Here is a 20,846-nt window from a genome sequence, read left to right as displayed (position 1 = left end):
CTCAAATGTAAACAATATGCAATAAAGTAAATAATTACAGTTTTCAATATAAGTGCAAACAGTATAAATGGATGTTATAGCCTGGAAAAAACAAGAAAGCTCCTTTTCTGCACACTGATGATAGATTCTGGTTTCATATTGGTAAGAATAGTTGCTTGTGGTGTATTTGCTGGAAGTTCAAAATGAATGGGATCCCCTGAGCAGCAGTGTGTAATGTGACTTTAAATTACGCAGTGTACCATGTGTGTGTTGAAAGACAGTAAAGGTGGGTCAGAAGACATGGAGAATAAAAAATAGTGGAAAGCTCAACCTCAAAGTTCCATTGCTGATATGACATTTCATTTTAAAGCAAGTATTAATGCAGTATAATGTATGTATTTAATCTGTTTTGCATATGTTAGTATTAAGTATTGATGCAATATATAGTATTTATACAGTGTTGATAGTGTTTATAGAATAAACAAGGGAAGGGAGACCAGAGAGAAAGTTATTTTTAGTATTTGTTTTTTTGGTATATGTTACTATTGGTGACAACTGGTATGCAATTGGTACAGATGGTTTTTACACTCAGTAAGTGAAGGAGAGAGATAAGTAATCTGTAGATACAGATTGATAAACGTTTTTTCATGCTTGTGAGTGTGTGTGTGTGTGTGTGTGAGTGTGCATGCATGTGTGTGTGAATGCTGTTAGCTGAGACTAAAACCAAGCAACAAAACAAATCAAATGAGCCACGTATTTGAATTTATTAAGTCAAGTTAGGATTATAGACCAAAGACAGCTGTCCAGATTATAATATGGTCCCTTTCTTTTTTAGAAAAAGTTTTTTTTCATGAATTCACTAATAAAATAACCTTTACTTCTAGTGTGTGTGTGTGTGTGTGTGTGTGTGTGTGTGTGTATGTGTGTGTGTGTGAGCGAGAGAGAGTGAGCGAGATTTGGCTGTATAACTGAAGCGCACAGCTTTAACAATTCTCATGAGCTCTAATGTCAAGCAGTTCAAATAAATGTGCATTATAAACATAGAAATGACACAAAATGTAGTCATGTGACTAACAATCTGTATTTTAATGTTATATTCATATAGATACATTTTTGTTTATCATAGTAACATTTTGTCACTATTGTTCTATCTACATTTAGTGAGTGTGGGCACTTAAAACTTCTGTACAGTCGTATGTACAAGTTTGAACAACCACTGAAGGCACTGAAGTCACTGTGGATTTTCAGCAATAGAGAATCTGAGATATTGTAGTCGTAGTTTATGTTTATTTAGGTGTATACTTTGTGTGTGTGTGTGTGTGTGTGTGTGTGTGTATGTGAAGGAGAGAGGGGGGATTTGCTACTATGAGGGTGAATTGATCTCCCCTAGCCTCCTCAGCAGTGCCTCCAGTGTCTCCATGCTCTGAGATTTCTCCTCCAGCAGCTCGTAACGCAGACTAGAGATGTCTTGCTTGATCTCCTTCAGCTCGCCTGGAAGAAGAGACAAAAAGACCCCCATCAGTGGAAATGAAGAGTTTCATGCTAAAATGTAATATCCAACATTTGAAGAAAAAAAACTAACACTACTGCTCTGACAAAAGGATTTATGGCATGAAGATACAGCATATTATTGACAGATGAATTTCAGATAGCATATTTTTCCCACATGGATATATGGCATTTTGGTAAAAAACAAACAAACAACAACCTTCAAACAACTCAGTCAGTTCAGTCTCAAAATAGTGATGTTGAACTTACCTTCAGTGATCTCATCACTCTCTCTGTCTGTCTGGGCTTTGATGATGTAACGTTTGATCAGTCGCTTCATGATCTTCTGCAAGATATAATGGTCTACAGTTTAGCATTACACATTCCATCAATCATCTAGGCCAGTGGTTCTCAATCTGGGGGTTGTGAGGTAATTTTGGCGGGTCGTGAGATGATTTATAGGACAGGAAAAAAACATCTCTATTATACAAATTTACTATCATGTCTATTTTTTCATATTTTTCTAAAGTTTTTACTTTTTCTTGTGAAATACTGAATAGTTTTAAGCCTCTCAGCCTCCTCTGATAAACAAGTGAAACAAGCTGAAAAGGGAAAATTATTCTTTGGTTGAACTGTTCACCACTCTGCATATACTGATCTAGGCAATGTATTTTGACACACACACACAAACACACACACAGAGACACACACCTGATATCGGGAAGGGCTGGTAGAACCACCATATCCTGAACTTTTGCCCTCACCAAGCTTGAAAATAAGCCAAAGTGAACGTCATTGAACAAAATTCATCACCGTCTGACATTGCACAGGGTGAACTTCTTATCAACACTATGCAGGAGCCTGTGGTTTAACGTTACAGCCACTGGGAGGTGCTCAGACTCTGCCTCAACAAGAGGAGAGCCCACTGGATTAAGAAGGGAAATGTGGATATCTTCATGGTAGTACAATAAATTACTGTATAGGTTGATATATGAGATGTATATGTGTATAATATGCACCTGGTTAAGCTGTGCCCCGTCTGTGCCTTCACCTTGCCCTGCCAGGTGCTGCAGCAGCAGGGATTTGATCCCGTTGGCCAGTCCCAGCATGGCTTTAGGACTGGGAACCAGGTTAAAAGGCACCGGGAGCGTCCTGCCCTCCTCAAAGTAGGAGAACCACAGTTTGGCACGAGCAAACTTCCACTCCACATCAGCATCGTCCTGTCGAAAGGAGGAGAGAACAGAGGAGGAAGACAGAGAAAAAGAGGAAAGAGAAAAGCAACCCCAACCCTAGTCACTTGAGCTTTATACTCAATCACATATTATTTCACTCAAATTCACTCTATATAGTGGCTATAAAAAGAGTTGCCCACCTCAACATTTTGCACATTTGATTTGCAACAAAATAATTTCAAAAAGCGTTGTGCGGATGTGCTCCATGAGATCTATTCCATCAAGATGGAGAGTGAATTAAAAAATATATATACCGGTATGCAAGGGTTTAAAAAGATAACAAAAAACTGTATGTGGACAGTTTTGCTTCACTAAATCACCTCACCAGAAAAAACTTAAATACTTAAACTACAGGCTATACTGTACTTATTGAATTGTTCTAATAGCCTACTACTTTTTTAATTTCTTAAATCTGATATCAGCTTAATAACATTTTAGGGTACAGGGTGAACTCCTCGGAATATTGGAGTACAATGTAAATCATCACCCTCCCTCCTCTATTATGTATAAATAAAGAGAGCACAGTTTCTATTCTCTAATTTTAAACTGAACAGGAATAACTTATTGAGAAGTGCACCCACTGAATTTTTACATCTGGCAGAGGATGATGATTTATTTTGTCACTGAAACGTTGGGAACAGGACAAAAATGCCATTCTCTGACCATGTATTCCACACTGTGTTCAAGTATTCTTCTACGTCGTAAAATCCCACTGGAGCCTGATATTAGATGATATACCAATTCTCATAACCCCTCGCTACAGCTGTTTTGCTCGTGTGGCAATTTAACCTAACTCAAACAAGAGGGAGAGCATTTTAAATCCAACTTTTCTCTTGTTTGATATTAATACCTTTACATAAATTCCTGGAATTTCCTCCTTTCCTTCCTTCTTCTTTTCATCAGACCACCATCATTTCCACCCAAAACCCGCCCAAAACTAAAAAAAAAATGTTTTAAATCCTTTTGCAACACAGGAAAATATGCTAAAAGTAAAGGTGGAGAATACTTTTTGTAGCCACTGTCCATATCTGTGAGTTTGTATCTAACCACATGAAGGTTGGTATTCGAGTGACGAACCTCAATCTCCTGGAAGGAACTGTTAATCATGGCAATGAGCATGTTGAGCAGCACTATCACCATGGTAACGTTGTAAACCCCATACAGCACGTAACCGATGTTCTCAATGAATTTGTGCCCATTGTTGATCACAACAGACCTGACCTCCGACAGGCCAAATATAGCCCAGAACAACGTCTTGAAGCTCTCCTCCAGGCTGGACAGAGGCAGGGGGAAGAAAAGGTTGGCAAGGGAGACCAGAGAGAAAGTTATTTTTAAGTTCAAATGGAAACAATCATAATAGGCCTAACTGAGAGATTAGAGATGCTTTGTGAGAAAAGCAACTGCGACAAAAACTGATTTTTATGCTTACAGTTCACTCTTGTACTTGTATCATTATGTTTAACTGCAAGTGAGTGTGTTGGATGCCATGGTGGCTGAGTGGAAATTAACTATATAGTGACTTTATAGGTTCAAGTTAGGTCCATGCTGTTACAAATGTGTATTTCTATTTGTTGTCTCATTACTGTACAGTCTGAAAAACTACTAAAATACTGGAAAGGCAGTGTGCGCATGCCTGTCTTTCTTATGTGTGTGTGTGTGTGTGTGTGTGTGTGTGTGTGTGTGTGTGCGTGTGCGTGTGTGTGTGTGTGTGAATGCGTGTATGTAAATGTGCTTGAGCATGTCTTACGTGGTGAAAGCGTCGTTCTGTTTGGCCCCCAGGTAGTAGGAGTAGAGGTTGAACATGCCAATCATGAACGCCAGGAAGACCAAGATGAAGATGACCATGAATTTGAAGATGTCCTTGACCGTCCTCCCTAAAGAGATCTGCAGCGGGCCGAAGCTCTCGTTGGCTGGGAGGATGTAAGCAATCCGAGAGAAACTCAGCACGACTGCGACCGCATACAGGCCCTCCGACACTAGCTGGGGATCCGACGGCAACCAGTAGATACGTGCTGCAGAAATACAGTGTGAATCAATGGGTGTCGTTTTACCACTGTATTGTGTGTGCAACAGGGTTGGGGCCATTCAGGAGCTGAATTGAGAATGCATGGTAAATTCTAATTCAGTTCCTGGAGTTGGAATTGGAATGTCACCCAGCTCTAAGGAAACAGAATTGGAATTGAATTGGAATGACAGGAATCAATTGAATTCCATGAAATTCCATGAAATTCCAATTCTAAGAGAGGCTGTCTTGACTTGCTAAACATTATAAATCAAACATTATAAATCAAACCATCAAATCAAATAATATGAATCAAATAAAAGACAGTTAAACAAATCAAATACATTCAATAATAATGTATGCATTATGATTACATGTTGTGCATTAAAGACCACCTGAGGGTGCCGTTAACGTGCCTGCCAAAGTCCAAAGCCATACAGCTGGAAAGATCCTACTCATCTCAGCTATCACCAGCAGAACGGCCCTACAGCCAACATACTGCTTTGTGCTACAGCAGATGTTTATACAGCCGGTGAACTGAAGCATTTAAAGTGTGTCGGCCTATTTGTCTGTACGACTGTCTGTTTGTGTCTGTCTGCCTGTGCGAGTGTGTGTGTGTGTGTGCTCACCCAATGTAAAGTAGTGTATCTCAGGCGGCAGCGTAACATTAATCAGTGTTGTGTGGTGTGTGTGCACATAGGTCTGGGCTAGGACTGCGTGCTTTAAAGCTGAGAAGCGGCAGCTGAAGGAGGCCAGGAAGATCGCCAGCATGCCAAAGTCCAGGAAGTTCCAGGGTTCGACCAGGTACTCCCCCGGCCCCTGACTCCAGATCTCCTTCACCTCGGCCCAGATCATACCTGCAGAGGCAGAGGGCCAAATCAAACCACATAATATACAGGAAAATACCAAATACTAAAGATAAGATTAAACTTGAATGATTCTTGTGGGGAAGTGATAGGATATGGACAAGAGTACGATGAGTAAAACAAATAGAGTATGTCACTGCTGCCACTTTGTAAGTCCAATTTTGGTGATTTTCATGTTTTCTCTGACTTTTTGGTCTTATGAAATGTTTTCAAAACCCATCACATAATGTCATAAAATGCATAATCATCAAGCTAAAAACAAGGCTGTTTTTCTTAGTTCCTGAAAAGTTGACATTTTTGAGATACAAGGTTTTCATCCAACAGTGATGATACTGGAGATAATGTATCAACATATTGAAGATACAGTGTCTTCAATATGCTAATACAGAAATCCTATTGAAAGATTTACAGTTTAACAAATGTTTGTAATTTACATATCATGAATTTATAGTATTCAGGCAAATGTGCATCACTGGCTCTCCACATCATTAGATTTGCAGAGTAAATGTGCAAGTGTGCATCGTTAGCTGTCCACATGATCAAATTTACAAATGGAGGTAACATAAGCAAAGAAATGCGATATAGAATGAAAATTATATATTTGGCTGTCTTTTAACAGAAGGAAACATCCATCCATCGTAAACATCACATTCTCACCGATGACCCAGGATATGATGAGGATCTCCATCCATGTGAAGGGCGTTGTGGTCATCCGGTAGAGCAGCAGCGGGTCGAGCTCAGGCCCAGAGTTTAGTGCTCTGTGCTGATGGTGGGTCATGTTGGCCAGCAGAGTGGTGCCGGCGAAACGGTCGGCAGCATTCAGGACAAGCAGGCACAGGAAAATTGTGAAGGAGGAGGCATGGGCCACAAACTTCATAAAGGGGCTACGCATCACTTTCCCCACCTGATAGAGAGAGAGAGAGAGAGAGAGAAACCAGAGGAGGATGAGAGAAAAGGTCCTGCAGCTCTGTTGTCTGTAAAGCACTTTGTAAAGTACTTTATTTACACTAATAATAATAAAATGATTATGATTAGTTGTAGTGGTAGTAGTTGTAGTAGGAGATAAAACACATAATATGGAGAAGCAATTCAGCAATTATGGGTTAAGATGAGAGTAGTTTGAAGGGTAAATGGTACATACTCTGCTGCAAGGTGCTATCCAGTAAGCCAGAGCCAGGCCAGGCAGCCCTATAGCCACTCCCAGCACCACCAGCAGTTTGACAGCAGTGGTCTGTTGTCTCAAGCCAGGCAGACTCTCATACCAGATACTCAGTAACTGCTGCTGGCAGTTCGGATGTGCCACAAACTGAGGGGCAGAGAGAGCAGGGGGGTAAAGAGGGAGGATGGGGAGTTGGGGTTAGAGAGGGAGGTGGACGGGGGAGAAGACGAGAGAGGCAGACGAGGATTTCAGAGTGTTTATTGCTTCTGTAAAGTGTGAACATAAACAGGCTTAGCAGCCTGAACTCTAATTTGATCTTTTCTTTGTAAGAGGAACCAAGGAGGCAGTAACGGGAAGGAGCTTCATGACACGTACTAGTCTATGAAATATAAATTGTAGGAGACAGCTGAAAATGAAAACTAAGACACATGAATTCGAACTGGGCTTGAAGCTTGTGTGCCCCCCAAAACACTTAAAATGTGAAGACCCATCTAGTTTCAGATCATCCTTGCACTATTTCTTGCCCAATGTAGATGCGTGTTTGAGAAACTTGAAATACTGACCTTCTTCAGTTCATATTTGATGGCTAATTTGAGCCGTGTGAGTGAGGTGCGACCTGGTAGATCATAGCTGTCCTCAGAGTCAGTCTCTCCACTCAGTATAGCCTCCACCTCCTCTGTGCTGCGGCACAGATCCAGCAAGCCCACCACATAGTCCTTACACTGGCTCGACAGGCGACAGTAGTCATTCTAGGAATGCCATAAGGGAAAATGTGCATCAATGAGTGAAGCTCTGTGTGTGCGTGTGTATGTATGTGTCTGTGTGTGAGTATGGACAATGAATGTCTTAGTGGATGTGATAAATGAAAACATGCATTTCTGCGAGAAAAACTGTAAACCAGAATGGACCAGTAACCTCCCATTTCAAATACCAAAGGTCACCTCATGGAGTTACAACCACAACCTCAAAACTGAACGACCAACCAATCTACCAACCAATCTGTTCTCCATACATTTCTGTTAAATGCATCCATAGATGAGAGCATTGTCATTTTCACTCTTAAAGGAGCCATGTGTAGCATTTTTACATTAATAAATCATTACCACATTCATTTTTAGAGATTAGTATAATTGCTGTAAGCAAACAAGACCATCGCTGAGAAGATTGGCAGCCTTTCCCTGCGTCTACACTGCATTTTAAAGTGTAGCAGCCGGGATTTTTGTGGGAAATCTGCTGGATTGCTTAACGGCATTAAAAGGAGATTGCTTTACACCACAAAACTGGAAGAGGGCGCTGTTCTTGCACAAACATCGCTAAAGCTTTGAGAGTGGCATATGGTGGAAAAAATCACTTTGAACATGTTTAACCTCTTCAGTAAAGTAAAAGAGAAAACACGCATGCAGTGCAGGGTGGGGGAGGGGGACAAGTAGCATCCTTTTTGCAACAGGAAGCAATGGGATTTATGGGGTTTATGGATTTTATGGGAAATGTGGTCTTAGTTTCAAGAAATACTAGCACTAACAATATCCCTGGTGTGTAAGGCTACTAATCGTCTTGACCACAGTCTCATATGTTTATGGTAAAAGTACAAAGGTATCGCAATTAATTTGACAATGATATATTGGCATTGTTGATATATTGATACCTCAGGATTCCAGGCGCACCTTTAAAGTTAGTTTACAGGTTTTGCCAAGTATGCTAGACCTTCCATTTATCTTCCTGACAATTGCACCTCAGGCTGTGTTCACCAAAAAAATAATATGAAAGTGTACCTCATACTCTTAACAGTTGACATGTTTACAGAATCTTTTATATTGCTACATGCAACTGAATTGTTGGCATTACTGCTGTCAATCTCCAATCCTCTATAATGATGTATAACACACTCCTGTTAAACTGCTGTGCTCAAGCACAGTAGTAATTATTCTGTTAATATGAGTCAAACCAACAATGCCAATAACGGCTGCAGAGTCCAGGCCCCCATCCTTCTCTGCTTCCTCTGTTCCAGGGTCATAAAACGTTACTATGTTTAGTGTCAGCTTTTACTAGCAGCTGGGCGGCAGCGACAAGACAAGTATACTTTTTGTATACTTGAGCGTGGATTGTTTTGCAGGGTCTCCTGTACACTAGTGCTGCATGTACAGTGATTACAGATACTGAGCATGTGTGGCTGACACATCTTGCAGGACTTCTGTTTGCATCGTTCATTTGTGTCCCTGTGTTTCTACTGTTGATGATTCAAATTCCACTGTGTGTGTGTGTGTGTGTGCATGTTTGCATGTGTGTTCTTGTGCGATCTTTAAAGGCATTCGTACCTTAAACTCTTTCTCGATGTTGGCCAGCACAGCCAGTTCGTTGCTGAGCTCCAGCGCTGCCAGCACCGGGTCTTCGTTGGACAGGGAGAGGTAAGCCGGACTGGCGAGGCCTCTGTAGGCGTTGATCCTTGATCGAGAGTGGCTGAAGGAGTCAAACTGCTGCTGGTAGTTACAGGAGTCGCAGCAGCAGAAGTAGTCATGAGGAGGATCGATGCGAGCCCCTTTACCCAGCAGAGTGTGCACAATCTCGTATTCCTGGCAATGGGCTGCAAGGATCACCGGGGTCACATCGTGGGAGAAGCTATGGGAACGTACACAGACACACATGCAAATGTTACATTTACACAGCAGGAGAATTTAGTTCAGATCAGGGGCATAAACTGTACATGTGTAATCTGGTCTACATAAATATCCTAAGGGCTTGCAGTTTTGACAAATCACCACTCTTTCTCTGGAAGACTCCCTTGTTCTTTAAACAATGGCAAAGGAAACTATTTTTACACATCACCACAGTTTTAAAGCAGTGGTCCAATAGAAAATAATGTCAATGTGGACATCTTTCACAACTTTCATCAACTCTTGCATGTTTTCTCCAAATAAGCACATACAACAGTGAATTGCCTTGCACCCCCCTCCCCCCAACACACACAGACAACCAGACAAAAACAGAAAAGAAAAAAAAATCCTGGAGGGACCAGTCAGCAGTATCCACAACTACCAGTCTGTTCCAGCAGAGAGTAAACTGTACCGTGTCCCGTCTTCATCATAAGCATAGAAGTCATCCAACATGTCTGCCTGGGCGGGGCTCGCTGTCAGACGCCGGGCATCTCTAAATGAAGGGTGAGCCAGCAGAACCTCTGTGATACGAACATATCCTTTACCTGCAACATACACACAAACACAGAGCAAAGCCGCTGGTGTGGTTTGACAGCCTGCTTATCACAGCTTAAAGGGGCATTTCACTCACACTTCACCTTAATACTATTTTGTCCTTAACTTTCAGGTATTTGAATTCCTCTATGAAAAATGTCACGATGGTCTTTAATTCTTTAGATATTTAGTTGTAATTCTTTGTTTTGTTTTGAATTCCCTACTCACTCCTCTTACACTCCTCTAAATCTTCTTCTTCTTTGTTATATCAATCCTTCATAAACACAACAAGGGTTCAGTGTCATCCTCCATGACTTGGTGGACTAATTTCACACTCAAAACTCTTTTGAGTGTGAAATGTTTTGAGTTGTGTGAGGTTGTTTACATTTTTAAGATACAGAGGGCTTTCAGGTGACGTAACACCCACTCTGGCAGCCATGATGGAAGTCCTCAGCTCTTGAGCAATAATAGCTGTGAACTGCTGATTTCTAGACATATAATACAGCTGTCTCAACAGAACTCAATGAATGTAATGTGCTATTTTCAACTGGGAATCAATCATTTCACCACTGATAAATCTAATTGATTTTTGTGTTTAGATAGTTAGCCAGCTCGTTAGCTAGCTAACGATTATATCTGGTCAGCTAAATCATTACTGTCTTGTTGTTAACACATCTGATTTGCTCACTAGCTAACATGGAAGCTAGTGGCTAGTAGTCACATTAAGATTGGTTAATTACTTTGCTAACCTAGCCTGCTGGCTATTTAGTTAGCTAACAAATCCAAAAGCAAGTTGTTCAGTTTAACTGAGCTACTGACTACTTTCAAGCAACATTTCAGAGTGTTTTGGAGAAGAGGTTTACAGAAGAGTTTACTGTGTCATAGTAACCTAAATTTGAAAACAAATCTACCTTATCAGACTATTTACTGGTAGCCTACTCAACGTAACTGAATTTATCTACACCCATGCCACAACAATCTTTTTCAGGTATCTCTCTTTTTCTAACTAGCTGTTATTTAGCCATTATTAGCACACAGCCAATTAACCTCCATGACGGCGCCAGACGTGGTTGCTAAGAGATTTGTGATGCAACTACAAAACTTCTATATGTGAGATTTTATTGGAGGGCTCCATTAAACCTTGGCATGTACACATGCACACACACATGCATGCATACGCGCACACACGCACTCATCTTACTGATGGCTAATAGGAGGGCGTCACCCACTCTTGCCAGTTCCGCCCTCCCCAGCAACAGCTCTGTCACCTCCAAATGCTCATTAGCTACAGCCAACTGCAATGCATTCTGGCCCATGTAGTCCACAGCGTTGACATTCAAACTGGGCATGTGCAGCAGCATGCGCCGCACCTCTGGAATGTTGCCATATTCAGCTGCTTCCAGGAAGCGTTGCTCAGCCTCTGATAGGCTGATGGAGGGAGCAGAGAACATGTAGGCGGGACCACGCAGCGCCTGGCGGCGCTTCACGGCGCTGATGCGTGCCATGAGCTGCCTCTCAGAGCTGCTGTGGCTGTCAGAAACAGAATGACATAAAAATGCAGTATACACTGATGCACAAATATACTGTAAAGCCATTTAAAATCACACTTCATTCGTTTGTTTTCATCTTCATCTCAGTTTCACTGAATCGCTCTATAACAAGTGCAGTTTATTATTGATTAATCATTATATTTTGCTTGAAAATAGTTCTGATGGTATTTAATGCATGGAAAAAGATGACATCCCCATTTATCTCCTACATGCTTTTATTTAGTCCAGTTTGGGAATGCTCATACTTAATGCCCCACAAAAACCCCACCCAAGGGATCTCAGACTGGTAAATCACTCATCAAAATTAACATACAGGAGAAATACTTAAATAAGTTAATTATTGAAAACAACTCATAGAGGTTGTATGATTTGACTACAACAAATAGAAAATCCTACACAGGGTACCTTTGCATTCAATCTCTTACAAAATGTATTGATCAAATTCAAACATGGAATCTTACTGGGTGTGATAACAGTATTAGATACTAATCTTCCAATCTGGATTCCATATTGTTCAACAGAATAATGCGAACATGCTATAAGCATGAGGTCATGTTTTCTACTATCAACTGGATCGCAAAGTTTCAACATTTTGAAGAAAATATGTGACAAAGTTTTGAAAACTTTTGCAAGAGAACTCATCACATTAGAAATTTTTAAAATATCTCATCGTCAGTCAACTGAATGTGATAGTTGCACCGGTTTTTCTCATAGGGAGTTAATAGTTGGCCCTGAACCATGAAAATGAATGAAATGAAATGAATAATTGCAAAATGGGCCTACATTGTCACTACCAAAATGATGACTACCATAAGCATGTTGTTGATGATGGTGCTCATTTATCTTTATCAGAAACACCTACAAACATTTCCTGAATTCATTTTAATTGTATCTTCTGCTATCCACAAGTGATGAAGTGCAACATGGAATGTCACTACTATACTGTAGCTCTTGTTTTGATGATTGTTGGAAAACACTAAATACAAATACTAATTTCACAAGTTGCAGGACAGATGGAAAGTTTTCCGCCTATGCTGTATTAACTAAATGAAAAATTAGCATGCTGTGTTAAAATAAACACAAAAAATACAAATTGTTGTTTATTACTGTCATTTGGTTATCTCCTACTTAGTCAATAATTTCAGTTTTGCAACAGTATGATAGTAGTGACAACTTTTAGGAGATGAACAAAAATCTTTGAAATACTGAAAATACACCAGAGCAGTAAAAGCACATGGACATCTGACTGAACAGTGGATATAAAATGATAACCTACCCAAGACAATGTCCAGGGCAGCAGTTCTCCTCTCCAAAATCATCGTACATCAGCAGGTTGTCGCGGCTCCTGGCCCTGCGGTTGTTGGTGTAACCTGTGGGCAGGCTGTTGTTATTTGCTGCTGTGTGTCTGTGGTTCATCCTGGAGGTGATCAACAGACGCCTTGCTGCCGGCTCACATGCACAAGTCACTGGTGCAAGTGTCTGTGGCATCTCTGTCTCTCTCTCGCTTTCTCTCTCTCTCTCTCTCTCTCTCTCTCTCTCTCTCTCTCTCTCTCTGTGTCCTTGAGAAATAATGTGTTCTGGGTCCCATTATACTTTTATCTACGTGACTTGTTGAACTTTACAGATGTGGAGGAGGACAGCTCTGTTGTGACTGAAGACATCAAGGATTAGCGGAGATATGTGGCATTTTTCTTTTTCTTAGTTGTTTCATTGTAGAGGTTCAACAGGTCTGCTGCTCTGTAATTACTGGCTATGAGAAAACTACAAGCTAACTGCAACAATTAAGTGGCCAAATGAAAGCAGAATATTCCCCAATGCTTTGCCAACAATTTTAATACTTGGCCTGTTAAATTCTATTTTAAACTGCAGTGTGTGAGAGAGAGAGTATATGTTGAGGTTTGTGTGTGTGTGTGTGTGTGTGTGTGTGTGTGTGTGTGTGTGTGTGTGTGTGTGTGTGTGTGTGTGTAGGCATATGTGACTACAAGAGTGACCTGGCTGATGAACAGCAGATGAGATTCCTCAGGGTTTAAATTCCCAGTAGATTTTGTTTCCTGTGTGCTCCAGCTCCACTCTACTGATCCCTATCCAGTGTGGGAAAACTACTCCCCACTCTACACACACACACACACACACACACACCATATACTCAGTACTAGTGTAGTTATTTTTCAGGATAGAACAGTTTGTTGATGTGTTTATGCATCTCTGTGTGTACATTTTTAAAGCATGCAAACATACTGACGTCTCAGTCTAGTCCTCTTGTATTCACAGACACACACACACACACACACACACACAGTATTTTTAGCCTTTTTTCTGGGGGGTATGTTCTTGTTCAGTGTTTTCACAGTTTTTTTTCTTCCCTCTTTTATTCACCACATTTTTCTCTATTTTCTTGCTAACATGAAGCACTTCACACGAAGCACTCCATTACAACACATAAACATGCAAAATCAGATAAACTGGAGTCTGATATCGGATTGTGTCAGTAAAAATTGCCTTTTAAGGATCAGATTGCTGAAGATTAGTCACTTTGGACGCTTCATGGAGTAACAACTTACAGTAACATTTTATGGGGAGGATGGTAGGGGGGAAAGGGGGCGGAGTCTGTCTGACGAAGTCACCAACGTGAGTCTTCTCAGAAAAGAACAGACCACAGTTCTAAATATAAACACTGTCATCTGAAACATACACACTCTCAAGGGGGGGCGCTGCCTCTGCATGCACCTGGATGGTGCTCGTGTGTGTGTGTGTGTGTGTGTGTGTGTGTGTGTCATCTATTAACGCTGGCATATACACACAACAGAGACCACCCAAAGAGCCAGAACTCCCACAGTATTATCACCAGAATCAGACGTACTAAAACAATGTCACCACCCTGACAGTGACACACACACATACACACACACACACATACACATAAGCTAAGCATCTGGGCTTGAGACACTTCAAGCTTCTAGTTTTAAAGATCCCGGGTTATGACCCCTGCCTCGATTAGGGACGATCAAAAAAATGATGCTCAAAATGTTTTTTGAAACACATTTTCAAACTAGTTTTTGAAAAAGTGTGATTATGAGGCATTATGTTCAGAGATCACAGTTTATGTTCACACACACACACACACACACACATAAACTCACAAACACCTAAACTCAGATCACCCACCTTTTTAGATGGCCATAAATCTTGATGATGTAAATTGATATAAATCATGTAAATTCATAGTATATACCAAAGTCAGTAGTATCAAACTGATGTAATTTATATGAGCATAGGGTCTTTCTATGATAAAAAAAATCAAAACATAAATTGATGCTTTTGTGAAAATATAATTGATCTTTGTTTATATTGATGGTTGTTTGACTTATGATGATCACCTTTTTATTCACACACACACACACACACACACACACACAAGTCTCTGTGTGCCTGAAACCTGCTTGTTGCTATGAATATGTTGAGAGATACACAGCACCATCTAGTGGAATGGGTTGGTAGCAGCAGCAGACTGAGAACATTTTCACTTGACCAGGGGCTTCAGTTTGGGGATGGCCGATGGGCATGCCACCTTTGTCTGCCACGCCCATCCACCAAACCCCCCATACATGGCCCTCTTCCTACCACTGGCCTCCTCCATCCGCTCCTCCCAGGGAACAATCAGTTCAAGCTCGACCACCTGTCTTGATCTTTCTGACAGCAGCACAATATCTCGCCAAAGCATGGTCACTGTGATTGTTTCTGGGAAAATTCAAACTGCTTCCCTCGGTCATTCACCAGCTGCTACTCCTGTACTGTTCCTAGTAGCCCAGATAATACTCTCAGCTGGGGCCGGGGCGTCTCTTCCTGTGATGAAAGCAGCAGCCTGCCTTGCTGGGCAGAGGGAATTGCCTTGGACGACCGCTACAGCCTTCAGCACCTGGTTGTGGTGCCAACAATATCATCCATCTCCCAGGGTTTTCGGACAACAGCTGGGGCACAGAGGGCATGATGGCGCCCCAGACTTATCCCACCAGAAGAGAAAGGATGGGTTGGCTAGCAGATTATAGATTGATTGATTCATGAGCTTGGCGCGTTGAGGTTTGGCCCGCCAAAGCTCGGGCTGAGCGATCTTACAGCATGCCTGTTGCCTGCTAAAGCTAAAATATGGAATTTATTTGATCATCTAATTTTGGGTACATCCACATATACTGTATGTCTAAAAGAGTTTTTTCTGACGTGTATATGGAACATTTTCTTAAGTTTCTTAAGCTGTCATAACTCAAAATAAGGGTCTGCCTGCTTCCAGTTTTTGCAAAAAATTGCAAATGTAAACAGACTTTTTACAGCAAAATATATGTAAAACTCATGTTTAGCTGTCACATTAGTCCATATCTCAAAAACTCAGATAATGGTGTATATACGAATTGGGTCTATAAGTAAAGGTATCAATGGCACCCTATACTAATGTTTTCAGAATAGATAATGAGTTCCAATGAGGTAAAAAGAGACTGCAACCAAACGTCAATCCTGTTTTATTAGAACTTTTGGGTGTACATATGATGCAGTGCAACTTATACAATACTGACATTGTCCCATCGCTCCAGCTCTCCCTCTTCTCCTCCTCCACCATCTTTCCCGCCGTCAATTATTGGTTGTAATCCTCCTGATCTTCATCGTGACAGACTTGATGCTGTGAGGGACTCCGTTCTGCGTCCAGGTGTCCCAGAGGATGTGAGTGTTCTGCCCCTGGCTCTGCTCCAGGTCTTGCGGAGACCTGTTGAGGTTTGCCAGGCCGCACTGGTTGAACCACCATCCTGTCTGGTTGTGCTGGGAGCTGCAGCTCTCCACCGTCTGGTTGTTGATGGAGCAGAAAGGATTGCAGCCATCGTTGTCCACATCTGACGCGCTGAACGGAGCCGTGTCCTGGTTCTGATCCTGGTCATAGCCACGGAATGCATCGCCTGCACAGAAACACACACAGAAAAACACACGCATGCACACGTACACACACACACATATTGCAGACATCGTGAAAGCATAATACATGGTGCATGCATGATTTCAACGAGTATACACTGTCCGAAATTTCCACTGTCCTTGATTTGTGTATTTATACCTGCACTGCCTGCATATCTGCCCAGGTGTATACTGTAGAACAGTGTTTCATTGTCCAGGCGGAAATCATCATATGAGGCATAAGAGGTGATGTCATCATGGGAGACCAGAGCAACGTGGAGCTGGAACCGAGTCTCTTTCTGATTAAGGATGTGAAACACCTTTCTGAGGCCCAACCAGTGTTCTCCTACACACACACATATACACACAATATATAAAAACATAGAAAGTGAAGGAGGCCGTGCCATAACCACAGCCACTGGCAAGTGCATCATATAATCAACACCTTAAGAGTTTGTTCAAAGTCAGGTATTTGTACTGTACGACCTGGAAGGTGTCCAAAGCCATCTGTGTAATCTGCCCAGGGTCGTTTGAAGTCAGTCAATCCATCTGTCCTCCTCTGCATCACTGTCCATCCGCCGCCCATATAGTCCATCTCACAGAATACCTGCAGCACAAGTTGTCGTGTTACGCGTGGCGGACGGTGAGAGAGTGAGCGACCGACTGTGGGTGAATCATGTAGCCTACGTTTACCTCAAAGGACGAGTCGGTATTCTCTGGGTGGACAATGTAAATCCCACTGGGGATTTTGGGGACCACTGAGATGAGATTGTCCTTGATGTCACTGCAGTCTCGTCCTAATCAAAGCAAACACATTCTCCTTCGTGATCATGAATAAATTAACATTCTGTAGAGCAATGCTGTTCAATAGCAGTCACTGAGGACCAAAATGAGCATGCAGTTCACTTAAACGGGGAATAATTCTGCATGTCAGCATTCAAATAAGTTATATCTGGGCACAAGGACAGTTGATTCTTCATTGCTAAACATCTCCAACAGTTTCCCATGTGTGTGTTTGTGTGTGTTTGCGTGTGTGTGTGTGTTTGCGTGTGTTTGCGTGTGTGTGTGTGTGTGTGTGTGTGTGCATGCATGCCTGAGTGTGTGTGCAGGGAGTTACCGTGGGACTGCACAGGCTTGATGGAGTACATCTCCGTGTTGCTCCTCTGAACCTCTGAGCTGAGGGTCTGCACTTTGCTCATCAGCTCTGTGACCTGAAAACGTGACACTACTGTACGTACAGTCGGCCAATCAGACGCTTAGAAACTCTGTCACCAGGAGAGAAGCCACTTTACCTGACTGCTGAGGAAGTCCAGCGTTCTCTGCTGCTCTTCCATCACGTCTCTGATCAGCTTACGGGTGCTTCGCCCATATGCCAGCAGAGACTGCTGTAGATGGCCTACACACACACACACACACACACACATGCATGTACACACACATACACATACATACACACACAGACACAAACATACACACAGTAAACAACAGATGATGACAGATCATGATGATAGAGGTGATGATAACACTAGGAAAGAGAAAGAAGTTTTACCACAAAGTGAATGTTTCTCATCTCGCAGCAGCTTGGCAGTGATGTCACATGGGATGGAGCATGCCTCGCGACCTTTGCCCCCTCCGAGAGGCTTTTGGATTTTCACAGAAGCTTCAGAGAAGTCCTCATCGAGTATCTCTGATTGGCTGAAAGGTGTGCTGTTTCCTGTGTCCTGGCAATAAAGAAAGGACCACAACAAAAGTTTGAACGACCACGTTCCCAACTATACCTTGGATTATGTAATCACATTACAAAATTAAAGGGAGAGTAACCAGCCTGGAATACTTAAAAAAAATGTCTGATCTAATTTCAAGTACTTTATCTGGGATTACAGGTCGATGTTAGATTACTGTGAATTATTGAAATGTGGTCTCAGAAGCTAAAGTCCCAAAAATGGATATCACAAGTTGAGAGGGCAGAACAACAGAAAAATAGTCAGAAATACAACACTACCTCTAATTCTTTTTGTGTAGCACATATGGTCATCTACTGAAAAACTTTTGAAGAAGTGAGTGAAACAATGGTTAAAGAAAGATTAATTATAGATTATTTTATGGCATTTCAGCTTTGTTACATAGTTAACAGTAGAGAAAGACGGGAAAGGTAGGAGGAAGACGCAGGATGACATTCAACAACAGTCAAGAGTTGGATTTGAATTCATGATGTAACAAGTGCTGTAACTGGTTGATCCAGCCAGGCGCGTAATGAGTAGTGAGACCGCCCTTCAACTGCAGGATCTGTGTTAAAGCCCCTGAGTCAGCAAACAGCCGTCCTGCTGAAGTGTCCTTGAGCAAAACACAGAGTCCCTACCAGCTCATCCCAGTCATTGCTGTCTCTATTAACTGTGAACTGTCTGATAGAGGCAAATAATAAACTTTCACATTATTATTATCCACCAGGATGCCTGAATCCACCTCTTTAGGTTTCTTTGATTGCATCACCACTTCTTGCAGCAATTTACAGTCACCGGCAACAAAAATGAATGATGCAGCTCTTTTGTTTAAGTCGGACAAGTTGTCTGCAAGAGACATTTGTTTTCAGTCAATCTTGTGTATCAACTAATAGAACAAACTCTCATACTCCAAAAGCAGTTTAGGTTCAAAAAGCATTTAAAAAAGTAAGGATTACTTTTCAATGTTGGTAATTTTGGTAATCAGTAATTGATTACATTTGATACAAGTGATTTGTAATCATCCCAGATCACACTTTCAGTGTAATCCACATGACACTTGGAACAATACTTAGAGGTTACAACATAAGCAGCAAGCACAGATGAATCACCTATTGGCCCCCACAACACAGCTTACAGTACCAAAAATGTTGGCTAAATTGAACTGAAACTGAAAATTTCACCATGTTGTATAAACTCATAGACTAATTCCTGTCCAATCTGAAGAGACACTCACCAGAGTTCTTCAAATGTGCATTTTTCTGCCAAAAGGAAATATTTTCTCTGGCATTTGGCCGACTATAGCACAGCACTGTTAGAGGTTTTCACACTCATTTGATATGAGATAGACAAGAGTGATAGACAAGATAGATGAGTTGAGCAGATCAACTTTTACAGCATGCATATTGTACATACTATGGAGAGACTGGTGGAGGAAGGCAGGTGAGCCGAAAGCAGCAGCAGGAGATTTATCCACATCATGTTCGTCCCGTCTGACTTTGACTTTGCTGCTGTGATTCTTTCCTCCAGGAATGAGGGAGCTGAACTTGTCCACTCCTCCACCAGCAGGCAACACTCACTGAACACAATTTATACTTCTTTTTTTTCTCAAGAAAAAAAAGGTCTGTTCTTTTCTATTCCCCACTCCCTTTCCCTAACATTAACCTTTCCTTCCTTCCTTCCTTCCTTCCTTGCTTCCTTCCTTCCTTCCTTCCTTCCTATCTATGCAGTGTCATCTCCATCTCCTTCCTCGCAGCTGTCAGTGTTTTCAATCTTCACTTTCTTCTCTCACAAGCTTCTCTCTCTTGCTGAGTCTCTATTTCTCTCTCTCTTCCTCACTCTGTCACTCCCACTCTTTCTTGTAAACTCCCATGACAAAACTCCCTGTAAGAAGGGGTGGGGGGTGAGGGGTGGGGGGTGGGGGGTGGTCAAATAGGCCAACGTGTCTATTTATCAGTAGGGATAGAAGTCTGGAGGTGGATATTAGCAGGATGTGCTGATCCCAGATCTGTGGTAAAGAGTGATTACGTGGGCCCCCCTGTCTCTCTGTGCGTCTCTCCATTACTAAGCATTGTTGTTTTACAGGTATATGGCTGCATCCTGCCTCCAGCATGAGAACCAGATGTGGAAGGGAAATGAGACGCCTCCTACTAGCATGTGAATCTCTCTCTCTCTCTCTCTCTCTCTCTCTCTCTCCATGTGTTTGTGTGGATGGAGGGCTGTGCCACAGCTGAAGGTAGGGTGCAATGTAATCAAAGCCAGTGTGTCTCACTGCCTCTCTGCTTCTTCTGCTCTTGTAAGCCCCCTTGCGACCCCCCACTCCCCCCTCTTCCCCTCTCCGAACACTGAGTCAGACATCTGAAAACAGCTTCCCAGAAGGTCAGACCAATTACTCTTGTTAATTGGACAGTTAAGCAGTGAGGAAAGTGAATAGCAATAGAGAGCAACAACACATTCCAGTTCGGGTCCAGCTGGAGCCGGCCTGCTGGCTGCTCGCAAAGAAGACTGTGTTGTAAGTGCCAAGGAAAAGATTTGCCTCTGTCCTGAGCCCATGTGAGTTTATGTCCATGGTCAGTGAGTGGAATGTGAAAAGCCTGGTGCCTTCGCCCTCGGGCCCCCACATCTGTACTATGTTACATGCTCTTGTAAAGCAGTTCATTCATGTGAATGACACACAATATCTGCCAGCCAAGATAATGAGTATAGTCAATCATGTGACAAGACAGTGCGAT

At 42.0% G+C, this 20,846-nt stretch overlaps 2 protein-coding genes across 2 annotated transcripts; both read right to left on the bottom strand.

Annotated features, from left to right (window-relative positions):
• Nucleotides 1-803: 803 nt before the first annotated feature.
• On the bottom strand, nt 804-12,877 carry trpc6a (transient receptor potential cation channel, subfamily C, member 6a). The gene is made up of 14 exons (XM_071898089.2): nt 12,738-12,877; nt 11,113-11,441; nt 9,790-9,922; nt 9,042-9,342; nt 7,290-7,475; nt 6,709-6,873; nt 6,225-6,471; nt 5,331-5,558; nt 4,447-4,711; nt 3,777-3,972; nt 2,487-2,687; nt 2,179-2,235; nt 1,738-1,813; nt 804-1,470 (listed from the first exon to the last, which is right to left on the bottom strand). Exons 1-14 carry the CDS (start codon nt 12,875-12,877, stop codon nt 1,343-1,345), a joined length of 2,652 nt encoding a protein of 883 aa, XP_071754190.2. The 3' UTR covers nt 804-1,342.
• A 3,079-nt stretch (nt 12,878-15,956) lies between these two features.
• angptl5 (angiopoietin-like 5) lies at nt 15,957-19,849 on the bottom strand. Its single transcript, XM_071898240.2, has 8 exons — nt 19,531-19,849; nt 17,946-18,117; nt 17,689-17,792; nt 17,514-17,607; nt 17,090-17,193; nt 16,883-17,003; nt 16,557-16,742; nt 15,957-16,401 (listed from the first exon to the last, which is right to left on the bottom strand). The coding sequence occupies exons 1-8, from the start codon at nt 19,594-19,596 to the stop codon at nt 16,082-16,084; spliced, it is 1,167 nt and encodes a 388-aa protein (XP_071754341.1). The 5' UTR covers nt 19,597-19,849; the 3' UTR covers nt 15,957-16,081.
• Nucleotides 19,850-20,846: the final 997 nt, after the last annotated feature.

Source organism: Centroberyx gerrardi, chromosome 11 (genome assembly GCF_048128805.1).
Source record: "Centroberyx gerrardi isolate f3 chromosome 11, fCenGer3.hap1.cur.20231027, whole genome shotgun sequence".
Taxonomy (NCBI): domain Eukaryota; kingdom Metazoa; phylum Chordata; class Actinopteri; order Beryciformes; family Berycidae; genus Centroberyx; species Centroberyx gerrardi.
Note: the sequence above shows the minus strand (reverse complement) of the source record. Positions and strands in the feature narration are given on the sequence as shown.